Consider the following 17,292-nt stretch of genomic DNA (forward strand, 5'->3'; position numbering starts at 1 on the left):
AGAAACCAGAAAGCTCCAGGAGGAAACGACCTGTTTCTCCTTCATTTTGTCTATTTTCATCACCAACACACAAAAAAGAGAATACACATGCGCAGCTGGCACACAGCACACACTCATGCATAAATGCACACAATGCATACACACACACACACACACACACACACAGGCAAACTCCTCTCCCACTGTAATGTCTTCCTCTCTCATGCTATCTTTATCCACTCTTCCTCTCTGCCTCTCTCTGTACAGTCCTTTCTACCTCTCCTCTGCAGTGAATGAGCTGACCTGACAGTGCTCCTCCTCTGCACTGAGTGCTGTGAGTCTCTCTCTGAATTATTTAAAAGCTGGGACCCCCACAAGTGCTTGTCTTCCCCTAACACCCCCTCACGCTCTCCCTCTCTCTTCTTTCCTCTGTCCCTTCCTCTCCGGCTGTCATTCTGTCTTCTGGTGGCTGCAATTACTTCCTGATGTGGTTCTGTCACATCTGGCCAACACTTTGATTAAACAACAAACATTTCTGATCTATGACTCACACACTTATTAATAGTGTAAAGCAAAGTATAAGAAATTATGCACAATTTTATAGTAGTTAAGAGCAGCATTTGTGCTTACATTTACTTTATCCTTCTTTACTACATTTCAGAGGCAAAGATTGTAATTTATTTTTGTATTTTAATATTGCTTAGATCTGAGATTCCCATTTTTTTCTTAACAAAGGACCCCTTACAAATGACAAAATATACCCATGGGGACCTCCTAATGTATGTTTCCTTAGAATAATTTGATGTAGCATATTTGCTTACACTTCTACTTAGTTATGTTAAAGAACAAGATCAGCTGTGTTGCGCTTTGTCACAAGTAGTGTATCTTGCAGTATTTTTAAGTACAGGTGAACAGCAGCACGACACCACGCTACATTTCCTTTCTGCCATCTCTCACAAGTTTTATGTAGAAGTGTGTGCACTGGAGGCTCGGTTCTCATGTCTCATAGGTTTCCAGCCATGTGACACTGGCCAGCGAAATAAAAATATCGGGACAAACATACAAAAGTGCTGAAAATGCTTGGAAGAGATGCAGCCACCCACTGTTTGTATTAGTTTTTCAAAAGAATCAATACCAAATTAGTGGCTTGTGAGAATCGATGTATTAATCCTGCAGAATTGATCCACCCATCCCTGTTTTACACAGTGGTCCTTTAAATCAGTAAATACAATGTATAACAAAATAATAGTGACACAACACTATAATTTTGCTCCATGACGAGTAGTAAAGGATCTGAACTCTTCCACCAATGATAGATTATAAGTTCCTATTGAAATGAAATTAACTGAAATTATGCATATCATCTCTGTCTTGTGAAAACACCAAAATGTGTTATGTGCTATAAACAACAGCCCTGTTTTCAGTTATGTGAGGATACAGTTTTCAGATGTTCCACTGTGTTCCTAAATGGTTTAATATCTTCAAAAACAGGATAATTTTCTCTGCCCATAAATGAATACATTCAGTATCTCAAACGTAAAAATGATATACACAGTTTTCACTGAGCAGCAATTATATATATATAAGGCCAAGAAAGCTCAAACAAACATTTAACATTGTAGACGAGATGGTTACTGAATCCCCAAAAACAGACTGACAAGCAGCACAAGAATCATGTGTCCAGGACCCCGGGCTTCTTGTTTATTTTGACCTACTTTGTGATTTAATTAAGAGAACACAGAGGACTAACCACAACAGATCACACGGATGGAGGGATGGGTGATACTTAGTGGTATCTGTTGTTGTGTAACATTGCCATTTGTGACACATTGGGGAGCAGGATGGCCAAGAATAGGGATGGCTCTTCAACCGGAAAGCTTGGGTTCAATCTCACGCAGAAGTCAGCATCTCCCCGCTGAAGAGTCCATAAGTCCATAAGACTGAGTTGACCCTGCACTCTGACCATTCAAGTAGGTGTCATACAATCAATACACCGAAGGGCTGAGGGTTTACCCAGAACCCCTTTCATCAACTCGTATTGAAAAGAAGAGTCCTCCAAGGATTGCTGAAATCCCTGTAGAACTCTTTTGTTAAGGATTCTTTGTCCTATAATATAAAATAGTTGTCTGTAGAACCCACTGAGTATGCTCAAAATAAAAACCCTTAGAATATAAAAAGGTTCTCGTTAAAAAAACCCTGACTGCATTCTAGATAAAAAGGTTCTAGAAAACCTTTTTATAAGGTAGATTGTTGTTTAGCATCTGCCAGAAGGTGGAACGGTTCTGGGATCTCTTTTCCACCAAAATGAAACTGGCCCCGTTCTGGTTCAAGCACCTGATTTTGAACTGTTCTGAGCATTTTGACCAAAAATAAACTGCTTTGGAACCTGAAAAATGGGCTCCCAGCTGGAATAAAAAAAGGTTCTCCTTGCCATATTCTGCATGTTGTTGTGCATTGTGCAACACACTCTGTTGATGACACCCTTGATTACGATGGTTCCACTCAAAACTGGTGGCACCAAGGTTTCCCAGGAAAGACGGAACCAGTTCAAGAACTAGAGCTTATTAATGGAAAACAGTCCTGAACGGAACCCTCAGAGAAGGTTCTACCATTGCATCATGGAAGGGTTCTCCTTTAAAACCACTTGCAGGGGGATTCTGGATGAAACGTTTCAGAGATGGTTCTAGGTATAACTATTTATGCTGGGTTCTAGGTAGAATTCTCTGAAAAGGCTCCAAGAGAAACCTTTATAAAAGGATCTACCAGGAACCAGAAAGGGTTCTCCTATGGGGACAAGCCGAATAAGAGTAAGAGGAGTGATTTACTTTTAACTCTCTAATTTCTGGCTCTGCTCTGACGTTACATGTTGCTGTTCTCCATTCACAAACGGAGCTTCTGTCTGTGGGGGAGCTACATTGCTACTATGGCACTATGGCCACGGTTATTCATAGCTCTTTTTATATCGCAGCCTGTCTCTCCTCCCTCTTTCTCTCCACCTCTCCTCCCTCTCCTCATTCCCCGTAGAGATGGCCCTACCTCACTCTAACTAATCACCATGGCAACCTGGTAATCCCTGAACAGAAAAATTCTGACTCCCTCTCTCTATCTCTCCTTCACACACACACACACACACACACAACAGGACTGCAAGCACACACGCATAAATGCACACATGGGTGCACACATCAGTACACTAATGCTCACACACACACACACACTCTCTTAGAGATACTCATGCAAACCAATACACTGGTGTTTACTGGTAAGACATATCTTACTGCAAACACACGCTTCCATGCATCATTGTGAGGATAAAGCTTCTCTGCAGCTTCATGCGTGTGTGTTGGCGAGGATTTCAATACACCACCTTTTGGTTTGTGCTATTTGTGTGTACCATACTTATGTATGTGTGCTCATGTGTGTGCTCATGTTTGTCCGTATTTGTCGACTACAAATAGGTGTGTGTGCGAGTGCATGCATGAGATTGCATGTCTGTGTGTCTATGTGTGTAACAGTAATTGATTTCACACTCAGGTCAATGGTTTTACAGCTACAAGAGAAAAGCACACGGATTCACTCTCATCTCTGTTTCACAGCCTTTTTTTTCTTGAACCATGCTTTGACTTTTTGCTGCTGGCATGTCTAATAATAACACTGTTTGTCTGCAGTCAATATGAATTTTATTTTATTTACTAAATAAAAGTCTTACAACAATAATATACAGCCCACATCACTGTTGGGTTGGTGTGAAAAAAAAATCTGACAATATCCAACAATCACTTCATACGTACATCATTTATGCATTATACATTTTAGGGTAAAGCAGGTCAGCTCATTCACAATTAAGTAAAATAACCTGGGCCTGGGCAATAACACAATAGTGTACACTTCATCAATGTCAATAAGGTAATTGCTTAATGAAATGTTCAGGAGTTTCATTTAAATGCATCAAATGCAAACCACCATGAAAGCACATAACAAATATAAACAGCCTATAGCCACATTTCCACCACTGGAACTATCCTCAGGGTCTGGGAAACTTTGGAAGAACTTTATTTCCACCACAGGGACCAGGGTCTAAAATAAGTTCCATAAACATTATTTTACCCCCCATGAAGTCCCTGCTCAGGGGTAAAGTATAGGAACTTCAATGTTTTTTGTTTACTGTAACATGGAGTTACAGAGGAAAGCGTACAACAGATGGACTGATGATGAAGTCCAGGCTTTGTCAAGCATTCATCCTGAGGATGAAATAGAGCGGGAATCGGAAATGCAATGCACACTAATGGTCATGATGTATATTGCAGCATAATAATTATGGAAAAACTCCCATTAGTTTTTCATGCATCAGTGGACTCATTTCCTTAATCTTTGCGGGTCTTTAGACCATAATGGAAATGCAGACAACAATGTGCTGAAGGAACCTTTTGGTTTCTTGAAAAGTAGCTCCTGGGACTGAAAGTTCCTGGTACTGTGGGTGGAAATGTTGCTTATCATATCCCTTGATAATGACAATGGAGCGTGTGTGACACACAGACAGCCAGTCTTTAACGGGTGTGTTGTTCAGTTGTACCAAAGACGTGTGACACAACAACAGAAGTAGTGTAGAGTAAGAAAATGAGTGCAGATAGTGAGGAAATTGTTAGTCAAAAAGGACAGTTTTTTTTTATCTATTACAGGGGTGTGTTGATAAATAAAGTGATTAAATACAGCCTTTTTTCTTCTGGTCTTTATTATAAATCTGTCATCATTAAAAATTATCAGTAATTATTGATATCAGCTAAAATTAAACATATATTGCCCAGCCCTAAAATAATCTCACATTTACAGGCGAGGCGAAGGCACATGGATGGACATTATGTTCACATATTTATTTTGCACATTCCAAACACTCAAACAATTTTGCTGACAGGGCACTTTTACATTTTGTAAGACCCCTCCCACCACACTAGTGCTAATCATCTAATCAATAAAACTCTTTTCTCTTAACTGACAGAGCGGTTGGCAAATGAGCCTGATTTTGAGGATAGATCAATAGGCTGATTGACACATCAAATGGATGAATGAATATACTCCAATCAGGCGTATTGATCTCAAGGACCACGCCTAACTAGATGGCACAGTGCTAATTGATGAGGTCAGCACCTCTGTGTAAGGACATCCCATGAGGTGATTATAAACCTCTCCACTCGCGTCAGATATCAGACTGGATACAGGAAGTGCAGCGTTTTGTGAGCGTTGTTTCAGGTATTATAGAAATCAGTTTGGTTGGTACTGAGAATGATCTGCAGGATCAGTGGACGAGACTATGGAGCAAATACACCAGCTGTGAAAGAAGGAATGTTTTTTTTTTTTGCTGTATCTCTAAGCAGGGGTGGAAGAGGTGCCCAGATCCTTTACTTCAGTTATAGTACTAGTATCAAACTGTAGGTTTAAATCCTCCATACAAAATTTTACTCAAGTAAAAGTATGTGAGTATTATCAGCTAAATTTACTTGAAGAATCAAAAGAATCTTTCTGTGATAAAGAGGTCCCCATCAGTGTTTTACAATTATATGTGATGTTTTGGTTTTTATATTATGGCTGCATGAATGTATATATTGCCTTTTACTTCTGCACGTGTTTAATGTTTTACTAGATTTAACTACTTTACTGTGCAAAATAGCCCAGAATTCAGAGATTAATCTTTTTAAATTCTTGCAAAAATCTTGAGTATATCTGGAGCATATCTGGGTTTTTGCATACACATTAAATACAATATCTGAATATGCTCTCATACCATATAATGAAATATGTGGAATCAGTATTAGGCTAGAATATGATCAAATCTGTGGCATATCATCACTCTTTGTGATTGAAGCATGTGGCATACAAAATCATATAAGAAAGATATCCTACTATCTTAACTCCAGATCTGACTTCTTATCGTATATGGGTCATAGTTTGAAATATCTGTGTAACTGGATAGTTTAATCTGCAGCAATAGATCATATTCTATGAGATTGTCAAGTTTGTTTCATCGCTGTCCTGTGAGAACCATGTATTTCTGAAAAGTAAACTTTTCATGAGAAAAACAATCCTGTTTTCAGCTTTGTGACAGCGTGTTTTACAGTTAATCCAAGAGGGTTTTTTAATTTAGTTTAAAGGCATCCTATGAAGGCCTTTCCTAAAAAAACAATGTATAGACCAAAATAATCCCTTTTAATCATCACCTATGACTCACTAGGAGTGTCTGGCAGTGTCTGCATCTGCAGAAACCATTCCCTCTGCCTCTATTTTCTTATTTTCTCATTATTTTGCTTTCTTCAGGATGCTTTACCAACCCAAAGTGTCAGTATTTGACAACCTGGGAATGAGACTTAATAATGAAGCAACTGACAAATCCTGCATATTCTACTTTTAAGAAGTAGGAGAATTTTCTCAACCCATAAAGAGCACTTAATCCTTCAGTTTATCACAGACATTCAGATTTGCCAAATGAAGAGACACATGACTTTCACTGTAAAGGACGTTTACATACAATATTTGCCACTGAGATGTAGTGGAGTAGATGTTTAAAGCTGCATAAAACGGAAAGACTCAAGTGAAGTACAAGTACCTTCATTTGTACTTAAGTAGAGTGCTTCAGTAAATGTACTTACTTACTTTTCACCACTGTCTATAAGTGCATTTAGTACGGCTTGTGTGTTTAGTGGATTTTAGTTTGGGGACATTAGCACTAAAACAATGTGATCAAAGGTTATTGTGCTGTATGCATTTGACCACTAGGTAGCGCATGGAAGTGATACAAATATAATCTTATTAAGGTACAAGTACACAGGACAAATCGAAAGTAGCACATCTTTGAGTGTGCATGTACACACATGTGTCTGTGTGCATCTGTGCATAAATGTGTGATACATGTCTCTGCGCATGTGTGCATGTATGTCCCAGTGTATTTGTTTGTCCTTTATGCATGTTCAGTGTGGCCTGGGCACAGCATGCTGCAGGGTCATGTGCTCTGCTCCAGTGAAAGGCAGTCTGTGTGCGCAGTAGTGGTGCACCAGCTCAGGGATACTGGAGAAGACACAGCTACTCTGATCCAGGGTGAAGCCCAAGCCCTTAGCACTCTTCGTCTGGGCCACGATGATGTGCACACAACTCTGACTGGTCCTAATGGTACAAGACAGAGCAAAAGATTTAGGCTGCCCTCTTTTTTTAACAGTGCACTAATAAGATATAACAAGCTGTGCTTTGTTTTAAACTGAACAAAAAGTAGAAATAACATGTTCTTTATTTGACAGTATTAGACTGTATTAGATCATATTTGAGGGTAATTAGAGACACATTATCACAGCAATGTAGTGTGAACTGAACTGTAAGACCTTTATTAGACCCCCTTAGAGAGTAATTAGGGACTCATTACACCAGAACTAAAGTGCATTGTTTCCAACACATTACAACAGAACTGTACAATAAAGTAAAGTGAAATTACATGTCTGCCACTGGTCTCATGCAATTGGCAGAGTAGCCAAAAGCTGTGCCTACATCTTTGATCAAATCACATCATCTGCCTACAATATTACAGTAAATCTGTGTAGTCACCCACAGACAAGATATTCATCTACTTCTAATTGTGGCCTTTACTTAGTAAAGCTAGCTCACATGGGGAAGTAGTAGATATGTGATTTTACTTGCAGTTCTGTTGTTCCATTGTTCTAACTATGAAAGTCTATAGGTGTATAATAAAGGGTATTTCTACTGTCTAATATAGAACATATTGTTTCTATTTGTTTCTAATTTTGATACAAAGTATGCCTTATGTCTTACAACTGTACTGTTAAATAAAGTGCGACCAAGATGTATTGACAGAACAGACTGGCTTGCAAGTAAAAGAAACACATAGCAATAGTTGCATTAAGAGCTATAAGATGCTGAAGAATTAACCCATAATATAGGTGCTGTAACTCAAAAATGTTCTCACTCATCTCCCTGAATGAGACTGTGCACATTTTGAGTTCATTGGTTGTGTAAATGGGGTTAATGATGTGGACTCTCAAATGAATGAGCAGCGTACAACAAATGTGCACTCGGGTGCATGCACCCACATGCACACATATACACACAATTGTACCACAGAATTTTAGCCTTTATCCAAGAAAACCTGGCACGCTTATCGGTACTGTCTACCCTCCAAATGACACACATTATCATGCTCATATTCAAGCATTAACGCCTTAGAGCGTGCAACCACAATGACAGTTACTGTAGCTCCTTCATAATTCCTTACAAATAGACAAACACAGGCTCAACTGCTACAGACGTAGCATTATATAAGAAAATATTAAAACTAGAAAAGCGTGTTTAATTTTCAATGGTGTAACTCAGCTGAAGAAAAACTGAGATTGTGATGCAGCAAAACAAAAGTGGATAAAAACAGTGTTATAAATAAATGTGTACATGTTGCATTATATAGCGTTCTACAAACACACACACTCAAAGGAAATACACACATCTGCGCACTCACTTCAGAGCGATGGAATACTTGCTGGTTCCTGATTCGCTGTCTCTCACCAGGAAGCTGGCTTCCCTGCAGCGCTGCAGCTGAGCCTCAGCCTGCTGCCGACTCACACTGCCATGGTACCAGCTTGGAGAGGCGAGGGAGGCAGGGAGAGGGGGAGGGGGGGAGATGCAGAGAGAGACAGCAGATCACTGACATATAGCGCGGTGACATATGGAGATAAGTCAGATGTCAAGTTAATGATAGGTGATGATGGTGAGAGAGAGAGAGAAAAAAAACAGGAAGAGACTGACAGGAGGTACGAAACGCATCGACACCAGCAAAGATTTACTGTCGTCATAAATCAGACAGATATACAGTAGGCTGTGGACTGAATGAGTTAACAGTGTCAGAGGTGAATGTGGGGGGGCAAAGAGATAAATAAAATGGACAAACATAATGTGCAGAGTGTCAAGGGAGGCCTGTTTGGACACAAGCTGGTGCTGACAGTGGCCACAGGTTAGAGCCATATATAAACAGGCTGTATGTGGCCTTGACGCTCGGAGGCAAAACACACTGACATTCAGCGACAACATGAGAGGAACAAATGCAAGCATGCTCTGAGCATGCTCCACACATGTTCCATCTGAGAAGAAAGGCCACGCACGAGCCTCTAGCCTGTCTTTTCAAGGGTGCACTTCCCTCCAGCGCTTACGTTCAGCACCTTGTCGCAAGGGCGTCCTGCAGGGCTGCTGTTGGCTCATGCTCTCAGTGATAAATGCCAAATTTCACTTAAAAATTGTGCCAACTGCAGAATATATGTGAGATTTTGGCCAAGAAGACTGACAGACTCTGCAGTGTGTTTGACATTGTGAGTCACCAGAACAGATGTTGAGGGAAAGCTGCTTGATTGCTTTACAACTTTTACTGTGGGCTGATTTTCAGCCAAAACTGTGGAGGGCGCTGTTCTTCTAGAGTTTCTTACGAACGCAGATGGTAAAAGGCCAAAAGAAAAGAAAAGAATATATGAACCCATTCTTTACTGTCACAACAAGTGCAAGCAGAGCAACACAAATAGCAGACAGGAGGACAAAAAGTAACATTTACTCTGCAGTGTTTATGGGATAAGCACTAATAATACACAGACATGAGATAAAGAGTCTTAACCCTCATCTCATTTGTTTAATTACTTCATTCTGCTAATCCTCTTCAAGGTTGAGTGTGCAATGAGTGAGAGGTAGATCACAAGTCTATCAAAATATAGACTGAAAATAAATAACACTTTAGGCTTTGTCCAGTGGGTTATAAGAGTTTCCAGTTCACCTGACCTGCATGTTTTTGGACTGGGGGGAGTAAACCAAAGCACTGGAGGAAACCTGAACAAACCCAGCTTGGATGTGAACCCAGGAATTCTTCGCTGTGTACCAAATCATTTATTTCTAACAACTTACATGCAAAATTGAAATGACAATCAAATTGATAAAATATTTACTTGAAACCTGAATGGTTACCTACAGTATTAAAGGAGGAGAAGGATTTTCTGTTTTAACATTGTTATAGTTATTTGGAATAATGTGACTAGTGCACAACTCAACAAGACATATAACATATCTCTACCCTTTGTAGACATTTCAGGGTGGAAAGGTTGCATATTAGCTTTAATATATTAAAATATTTTCAATAGCCACTTTCAAGCAGTGGGCAACCCACTGGTGGGGCTCAGAGCGCCATCTAGTGGGCTGTAGAGGCAATGGTACTGCCATATGGTTAGATTAAAATTTATGCATTTATTTATTTTGTTTATTTCTATATCTAAATGGGTGCAAGAATACACATGAATTAAAAAATTAAAATACATGCTTTCTATGACCAGTTACTTACGTACATGTCTCTCAGCAGGAAACTGGTAGAGACAATGCTAACGTTAACCATCTAGCTAACATTCTCTTACATACAGTGCCACAAGATGGATTGTTTTTTGAAACAAAAAAGTGATGTGGGAGACAACCCTGCGCCAGCATAAGCTTCAAAGTGTATTTTTTTATTTCTTCTTGTCATGTTATGTTTTCTTGGGGGTTTTTTTCCATTTACTTAGGAGGGTGGCCCTTGGAAATGTTTTAAAAATTCAGAAGTGGGCCTTAAGTCGCAAAAGGTTGAGAATCTCTGCTCTATATCATTATTTGTGATAGCTACCGACCTGTTTTCTAATTATTTGCAACCTACTGTATTTTGAGTGTTTTTTGAACATGATGATTAAATTAACTGGACATTTTCAAGACTAAATGATCAGCCATGCAAATAATTTTAATATTTATTAATCGATAATGAAAATTATTGTTAGTTGCAGCCTGAAAAGATGTTTTCTCTCTCCTTACCTCTGCTTCTCCAGGGGCAGGCCGGGGTCCACTTTGGCTGCCTCCCCATCCAGTGGGGCACTGGGGGAGGTAGGAGATGGAGGGGAAAGTTTGTTAGGACTAGAGGAAGGCGAGAGGGGTGAGAGTTTGAGGGTGGGGAAGGAAGGAGACGGGGGCGTGAGAGGCGAGAGTTTAAGAATAGGAGAGGAGGGGAAGGAGGGAGAAGAGGAGGAGGATGGAGAAGATGGTACAAGTGTTTTATGGTTCCAGTTCTTCTGCCTCAGGGTGTGTTGTTGTTGCTGCTGCTGCTGCTGCTGCTGCTGCTGCTGCTGCTGCTGTCGGGCGGAGGTTGAACTGTTCTCTTTACTGGGAGAACAATCCACTGCCTCGAACTGAGCTGAAGGAAGCAGGAGAGACAATATCAACCTTTCATAATAAAATTCTATCAAAGCATGCCAGATCTACCAAAGTAAACACATCTCTGGAAATTGATTCAGCAGGATTGTTTTGTTTCCTCTCTAAAGCAAATACAAAATTGTTGTGGCATCACTGTACAAATAAAACTCATGGCATCCTTCCTCCACACCCTGAGCCCCCACCCTTCCCATCATCCCTCTCTCCCTTTCTCTACCTGACAGCGCTCTAACAATGTCCTCCTTTCTCCACTCCCAGGGCAGTTCGTACTCTCCAGCGGGACGGACGTCAGACTCTGGCCGAGTGACAGGGATCCACACGCCCTCGCGTTCGCCTTCCAGCCCGCCCTCATATGGCGTGTCATAAATGTTGGGGGGCGTGGGTTTTCCCTCTTCTCCCTTTCCCTCTCTCTGGCCTCGGTCCAGCAGAACACACACTTTCAGGAGGTCTTTGGAGCCCCGTCTGCGAACCTCTGTAGCAGAAAGGTCACATGATTAGCGAACGAAAATTGAGATGAATTATTTCCACTTATGTCAAAATAGACAAATCATTGCAAGACCGTCATCTTGTCTGGAAAAGTGTAACATTTTGAGGCCAAATAGGCTCTTCTGCATTTTGATACAATTTTTAATTACCATGTATCTGACAAAGACCAGATTTGGCCTCAAAATGTCAAAGAAGTTTTAAACAAAGCAAGTGATGGTATTTTAAGTCCTTGTGGAAGTGGTCTTCACTGCTACATATTTTTGAACTCAGCACTTGCACAAGATTGTGTGTCTATTTTCACACGTACCGTGTGGTAGACAAAGCAGCCATCAGCATGATGTCATAACACTGTTTTTAGTGGATGAGCTGCTTTCTAGGCTCATATCTATTCATATAATATTCAACTACCTGCATATAAACAAAATACTAATTATGTAAAATAATCATGAATTGAGCTTCACTGGGTCAATAATGTAAAAGTGAACTCTCCAATTCTTGCATAACCCTTTAATATCCAAGTTTTGCCATGAAATTATACACTCAGCTACCAATTTATTAGAATATTCCTTCCTAAATCTAATGCATTCTAATACAAATTCCCTCATGAAGTTGACAGTGTTTGGTGTTGATTCCACTTGTATGTGTTCCAATTAGCTCTATCAAGCTATATGTTTATGCAAAAATAGTTTGAACCATATGATACATGAGTTAGACTGGTAAGATCGTCCAACAACTCAAACAAAGTGGCATTTTTTAATTTAAGACTGGTGTGTATTTTTAGATTTTAGTAATACAGAAATATTGTTTCCTTGTGAGTTTTAAACATAGTCTGTGTGATTTGCTCCCCAAATTGGGTTTGTTATGACATGTCGTTAATTTGGGGGGAATTTCACTTGTTGTGTTTCTTTGCTGTCTGACAGGTAGTCTGTGTGTCTGCACTATTGTGTGACCAAACAATGGAACTACAGGAAGAAAAGGTCAACACAGCTGCTGATTGGCTGGCTGACCGGGCCACTTCCTGGCTGCTGGGAAGTGATTGGGCGAGACCAAGGGGGGGACCTACAGGTTTTGGGAAGGGGTGAGGGGGCCTTTCGATTCTCTTCACACGTAAGGGATCATAAAGTATTTGTGTGTGTGTGTGTGTGTGTGTGTGTGTGTGTGTGTGTGTGCGTGTGTGTGTGTGTGTGTGTGTGTGTGTGTGTGTGAGTGTGTGAGTGTGTGTGGGGGGGGGGGGGGCACTGGGGCCAACTTCCTATCAAGAGAATGGGGCAAAGGAAACACAGGCAGGAGACAGGAAGCTGGAAGAGGAAGCTGCACCCATTGTCCCTGCACAACACTGTTTCTATGGCAACCGCCAGCGGGGTGGGAAGTCAGCAGAGGGACTGAGGGTCTTGTTTGGCTCTAAGTCCCTTTAAAACAGCCCTCTAGCAAGAATGTGACATGGTGTGAGTGCAGAGAAACTTGGTGTGAAAGTGTTGAGTGTTAGCTGGCATATAATTCACTTATTTTATCAAAGATGATAAACAAAGAGGATAACGAGGTAAATATAGTTCTGTTGTCAGCAGACAGCTGCAACTACAGTCCAGTCATGTATTTCAAACAAATGATGGCATGATGGTGTTTTCTTGTCCATATTCAAAATTCAGTGATTCTGCTCAACTTCATTATATTTTCATGATGTTTTGTACTAAACTGCCTTATGGCACAATCATTAGAACTTGCAGTTTGCTGTGAACATATTCTCTCTTCAAAGTCCTCTCTGACAAAACAATCCAACACTTTGAAGAGCAGCAGTGAGTCAAAGGATTAGTTTGAAATATGTGCAGTCAAGACGCCACATTGATACTTCCATAATGCAGAGGTGGGACCAAGTCATTATTTTGCAAGTCACAAGTCAGTTCCAAGAGCAGTTCCGAGTGCACTTAAGTTCCATGTCAAGATAGGCAAGTCCCAAGACCTTAACTTTGTCTCATTATGCACGCTTAATAATGTAATATTATTTTAAATGCACAATATGTAAGTTCTGCTGTTTGGGGTGTCTTTAAAATTAAAACAATAAAAAAAGACGTAGTTTGATGATATCATGAAGCAGTGTGGGATCATGGGAGTTGTTTTCTTCCCATTTTAAACAAGTAACATAGCTGATAATAATGTATCTGCACATGACTCAGGCAGGACTCATATTCATTGGTGAGGTAATGAATTAAATTTTTATTCACAGTACATTCAGTCCCGTGCGCTGATTTCCTTCCTCACTCTCTGGTGTATCCAACATATCCTGTGTTTTCCCAGAGGTTATAGCAAATTGAAACTAGCTAGTGGTGGCTAGCAGGAAACACACTTTTACCTTGAATTACAATAATTGTTGGAAACATTTGGGACAGTGCAAGTGCACAGCTCAACAAAATATATGAAATGTCTAGCATTTTTATAAAATTTAATGTGGAAAAATTAGATGTTGCAGCTTTATCAACAGAGCATCAGCCATTCTTTGAACAACTTCAAATGTTGAACAAAATTGGAAATTGTTATGTCTCTGTCTGTAATTTTCAACCTGCACGTTTTGCATACTGTAATTTGTTTTTTATTGACCACCACATAGTTTTTGTATGCAAAAAAAAGAAATTGTCTTTGGTATCACTTTTTCAACTGCAGTCAGTAAAGAAACTTCAGTTCTTCATGGTTCTCTCCTGCACTTGGCTTGGATGCTGTCAGATTAGTTCAAAATACAGTGGATTTGGGGAATTAAGTGTTGACTTGCTGAGAATGAAAAAAGTTAACGTTAGTTCAGGGATTCCCAAACCTTTTTAAGCAAAGGACCCCCATAATAGATGCAGATTAGACCACAGACCTCCAATTTGAGAGGATTTTGTTGCAAGGCATCCACTTTGAGTAATTTTTTTGTATTTGTGGTTGGAGGATAATACTTCAGTCAATCAATGATCAATCATGGGGACCTCCCACAACCTACTCAAGGAGTCCTGGCGGTCCCCAGACGCTGATTTGAAAACCACTGTGTTAATTGATTCAGAAAATGAAGGGAAATTAATGATTTATCCTGTTAATAACACTTTTTAAGCTTTGGGCTTCGGGGAAGACATCGAGTATTTTCAAGTCAAAAAGCTCAAAGTGAGAACAGGAGTCACTGGTGTTAAAATCCAAGTTGAGTTGCAAATCTTTTTTGATTTTGTCAAGTCAAGTCTAAATACATCAAATCTGTGATTCAAATCTGGCTTGAGTCATGTGACTTGAATCCACACCTCTGCTGTAACGTAACTGCTAAAATACAGTAGATTACAGAATGACAAACTCACCTGTGATGATGACCTGGGCATCATAGGGCTCCATGTACCCATCATTCACTCCTGCTCTCTCAGCCTCCCTCTGCTCCTTGGTTTTCTCAGCATCAAAAGGATCCGCATAGTCCTCCAGGATGATCAGCTGTGAGCAGGAAACAAGCTGTCAGAAAGCACAATGCCAAGCTCCTAAATATATACCTGTTCAGATGGTACATTACCTGGAGACAACAGAGCAAGCAGGGGAGGGGGATCTGATAAAGTGTGTGTGTGTGTGTGTGTGTGTGTGTGTGTGTGTGTGTGTGTGTGTGTACATGTGTGGTGTCCATGACTGAGTGACAAGTAATGGAGGGACAAGCAGAAATACTTGTGCAAAGAGGTCAGTGCATTGTGTTTGCCTGTTTGATGTGACACAATGCAGTTTCACTACATTGTGTTCTTTTGAGAAGGATGGAAACTGAATACAGGGTTATGAGCTGAGGTGGGGAGGGAAAACACAAAGGAAAACACTGACCTCAGCCCACAATGAAATTAGTTTTTTGGACTGAACAGTATATTGACTTTTAATCAGCATGTTGCTATAAGCACTCCTGCCAGGTTTTTCTTGATTCTTAACATACAAAAGATGAAATATGAAGATCAAACTGTCAAACATGAGGTTTGCATTAGTTAGGGCAGCAACTAACTGATATGTTGATTATTTTTTGATTAATCAATTAGTTGTTTGGTCCATATCATGCCTGAAAAAGGAGGAAACTGTTGATTAGTGTTTCCCAAAGCCTAAAATGATGTCCTAAAATATCTTCTAGTGTCCACAACCCAAAGATATTCAGTATACTGACATAGAAAAGTAAAGAAATCAGAAAATATTTCTACAGAATGGTTGCCAATTAATTTAATAGTTGACAACTAATTGATTAATTAATTAATCGTTGCAGCTCTACATTAGTTGTGGTTCCATGTCTACAAGTTACTCACCGTTGTTTTTATGTCGGACTTTCCCTTTTCGTTCTCGGGCTGCTTCTGTTCACTTATCCCGTTCAGTTTGGGGGTCTTGTCTTGTTTGTCCACTTTGATCATCCTGCTGATGTACGCTTGCGCTAAACTAGAGCTCCTGACCTGGCGGTTCTCATCTGATGTCCCCGTTTCGACCTTGGAGTTCTTACGACTTTTTCCAGTTGTCAGACTGTCCCAAACTGTCCCACCAGAACCAGCGTTGTTACGACCCAATTCTATAGCCGAATTTTTCCTGTTTCTCCCTGCCAATAAACCCCCCACTCCTCCCCCATCTTTGCGCTGATTTCCTTTCAGACTGTCACGAGAAAACGAAGGTTTGGGTCGAGTTTGTGAACCAGATTCAGAGGCTGAGCGGACTCTTTCGTTCCCGTTCTTTAGGTTGATGGGGAAATCTCTGAACCATTTTGCCATTTTGCGGTCGAGGTATTAACGCTTCTTACCAATTTAAATGTTAACAAACTTGTTGTCTTTTGTACTGGAACTAAATTTGAACCGTGCGCAACAGCCCCAACTTTACGCACAGATGTTTTACGCACGGCTTGGTTGAAGTAACTGAGTAGATTCTCCTTACCAAATTCACCTTTTCATGGTTCTGAACTGATTTCTAGCTTCTGAAACTAGCCGACAACTTCTGGTGCGTCTTGGCAGTCATTGGCCAGTGACTCTCTCTTTCTTTGTTGCTGCCTGTCACCCTGCACCTGCAGTAACAACTATCCTTGCAGTTTGAAAAGTAGCTTCTGAAGAGCGTAAACTCGAAAGAACTCGAAGTTTTTCTTAAGTAGAGATCCCATTCCCGGAGCGTGAGATGATGCGTCCAGTCTGTCGACCAGAAGAAGTGATGAGATGGAGAGCAAAGTTGTGTGCGCCTAACAGGGGATGTCGCAGGATTTGGGAGGAGGGGCTGCGCGTACCGGAGGGGGTTGTGTTTTACTGTGACAACTTCAATGGACAGAAACACATCTGAAGATTCTGAAAATCTACAATTTTTATGGGTAGCTGTTGGTCTAATGCCAATAGACACCTGACAATAAGAAAAATGTAGGATCCAACAGGTTACAGTTAGAAGAGAAATTATTACATTATATTATTATTGAAAATGTGTTTTCATATTTTTTCTGCACTCAACTACAGTTGCAAACATATTTGTGGTCACCTTGGTCATTTGGAGTTATCATTTGCCTGTTTTGTTTATGGAATCTCCCCACATAATCTTAACATGAGGACTTTTAAAATGAGCTAAGGTAAATCTGAGAGCTGCACTTTTTAT

At 40.3% G+C, this 17,292-nt stretch overlaps 1 protein-coding gene across 1 annotated transcript; it reads right to left on the bottom strand.

Annotated features, from left to right (window-relative positions):
* Positions 1-6,112: 6,112 nt before the first annotated feature.
* On the bottom strand, positions 6,113-16,862 carry she (Src homology 2 domain containing E). The gene is made up of 6 exons (XM_084726802.1): positions 15,987-16,862; positions 15,027-15,153; positions 11,444-11,698; positions 10,834-11,209; positions 8,486-8,605; positions 6,113-7,131 (listed from the first exon to the last, which is right to left on the bottom strand). Exons 1-6 carry the CDS (start codon positions 16,434-16,436, stop codon positions 6,939-6,941), a joined length of 1,521 nt encoding a protein of 506 aa, XP_084582928.1. The 5' UTR covers positions 16,437-16,862; the 3' UTR covers positions 6,113-6,938.
* Positions 16,863-17,292: the final 430 nt, after the last annotated feature.

This window comes from Lutjanus erythropterus, chromosome 9 (genome assembly GCF_056507025.1).
Source record: "Lutjanus erythropterus isolate fLutEry1 chromosome 9, fLutEry1.hap2, whole genome shotgun sequence".
NCBI lineage: Eukaryota > Metazoa > Chordata > Actinopteri > Lutjaniformes > Lutjanidae > Lutjanus > Lutjanus erythropterus.

What these genes read in the sequence shown, in the direction of transcription:
- she (XM_084726802.1), bottom strand. Translation starts at nt 16,436, where the DNA reads ATGGCAAAATGGTTCAGAGATTTCCCCATCAACCTAAAGAACGGGAAC. An exon ending in CTGCCCCTGGAGAAGCAGAG is followed by an intron (nt 8,606 to 10,833) that starts GTAAGGAGAGAG and finishes CGCCTCTCCAAG; the next exon opens with CTGGTACCATGGCAGTGTGA. An exon ending in AAGTATTCCATCGCTCTGAA is followed by an intron (nt 7,132 to 8,485) that starts GTGAGTGCGCAG and finishes TTGTACCATTAG; the next exon opens with GACCAGTCAGAGTTGTGTGC.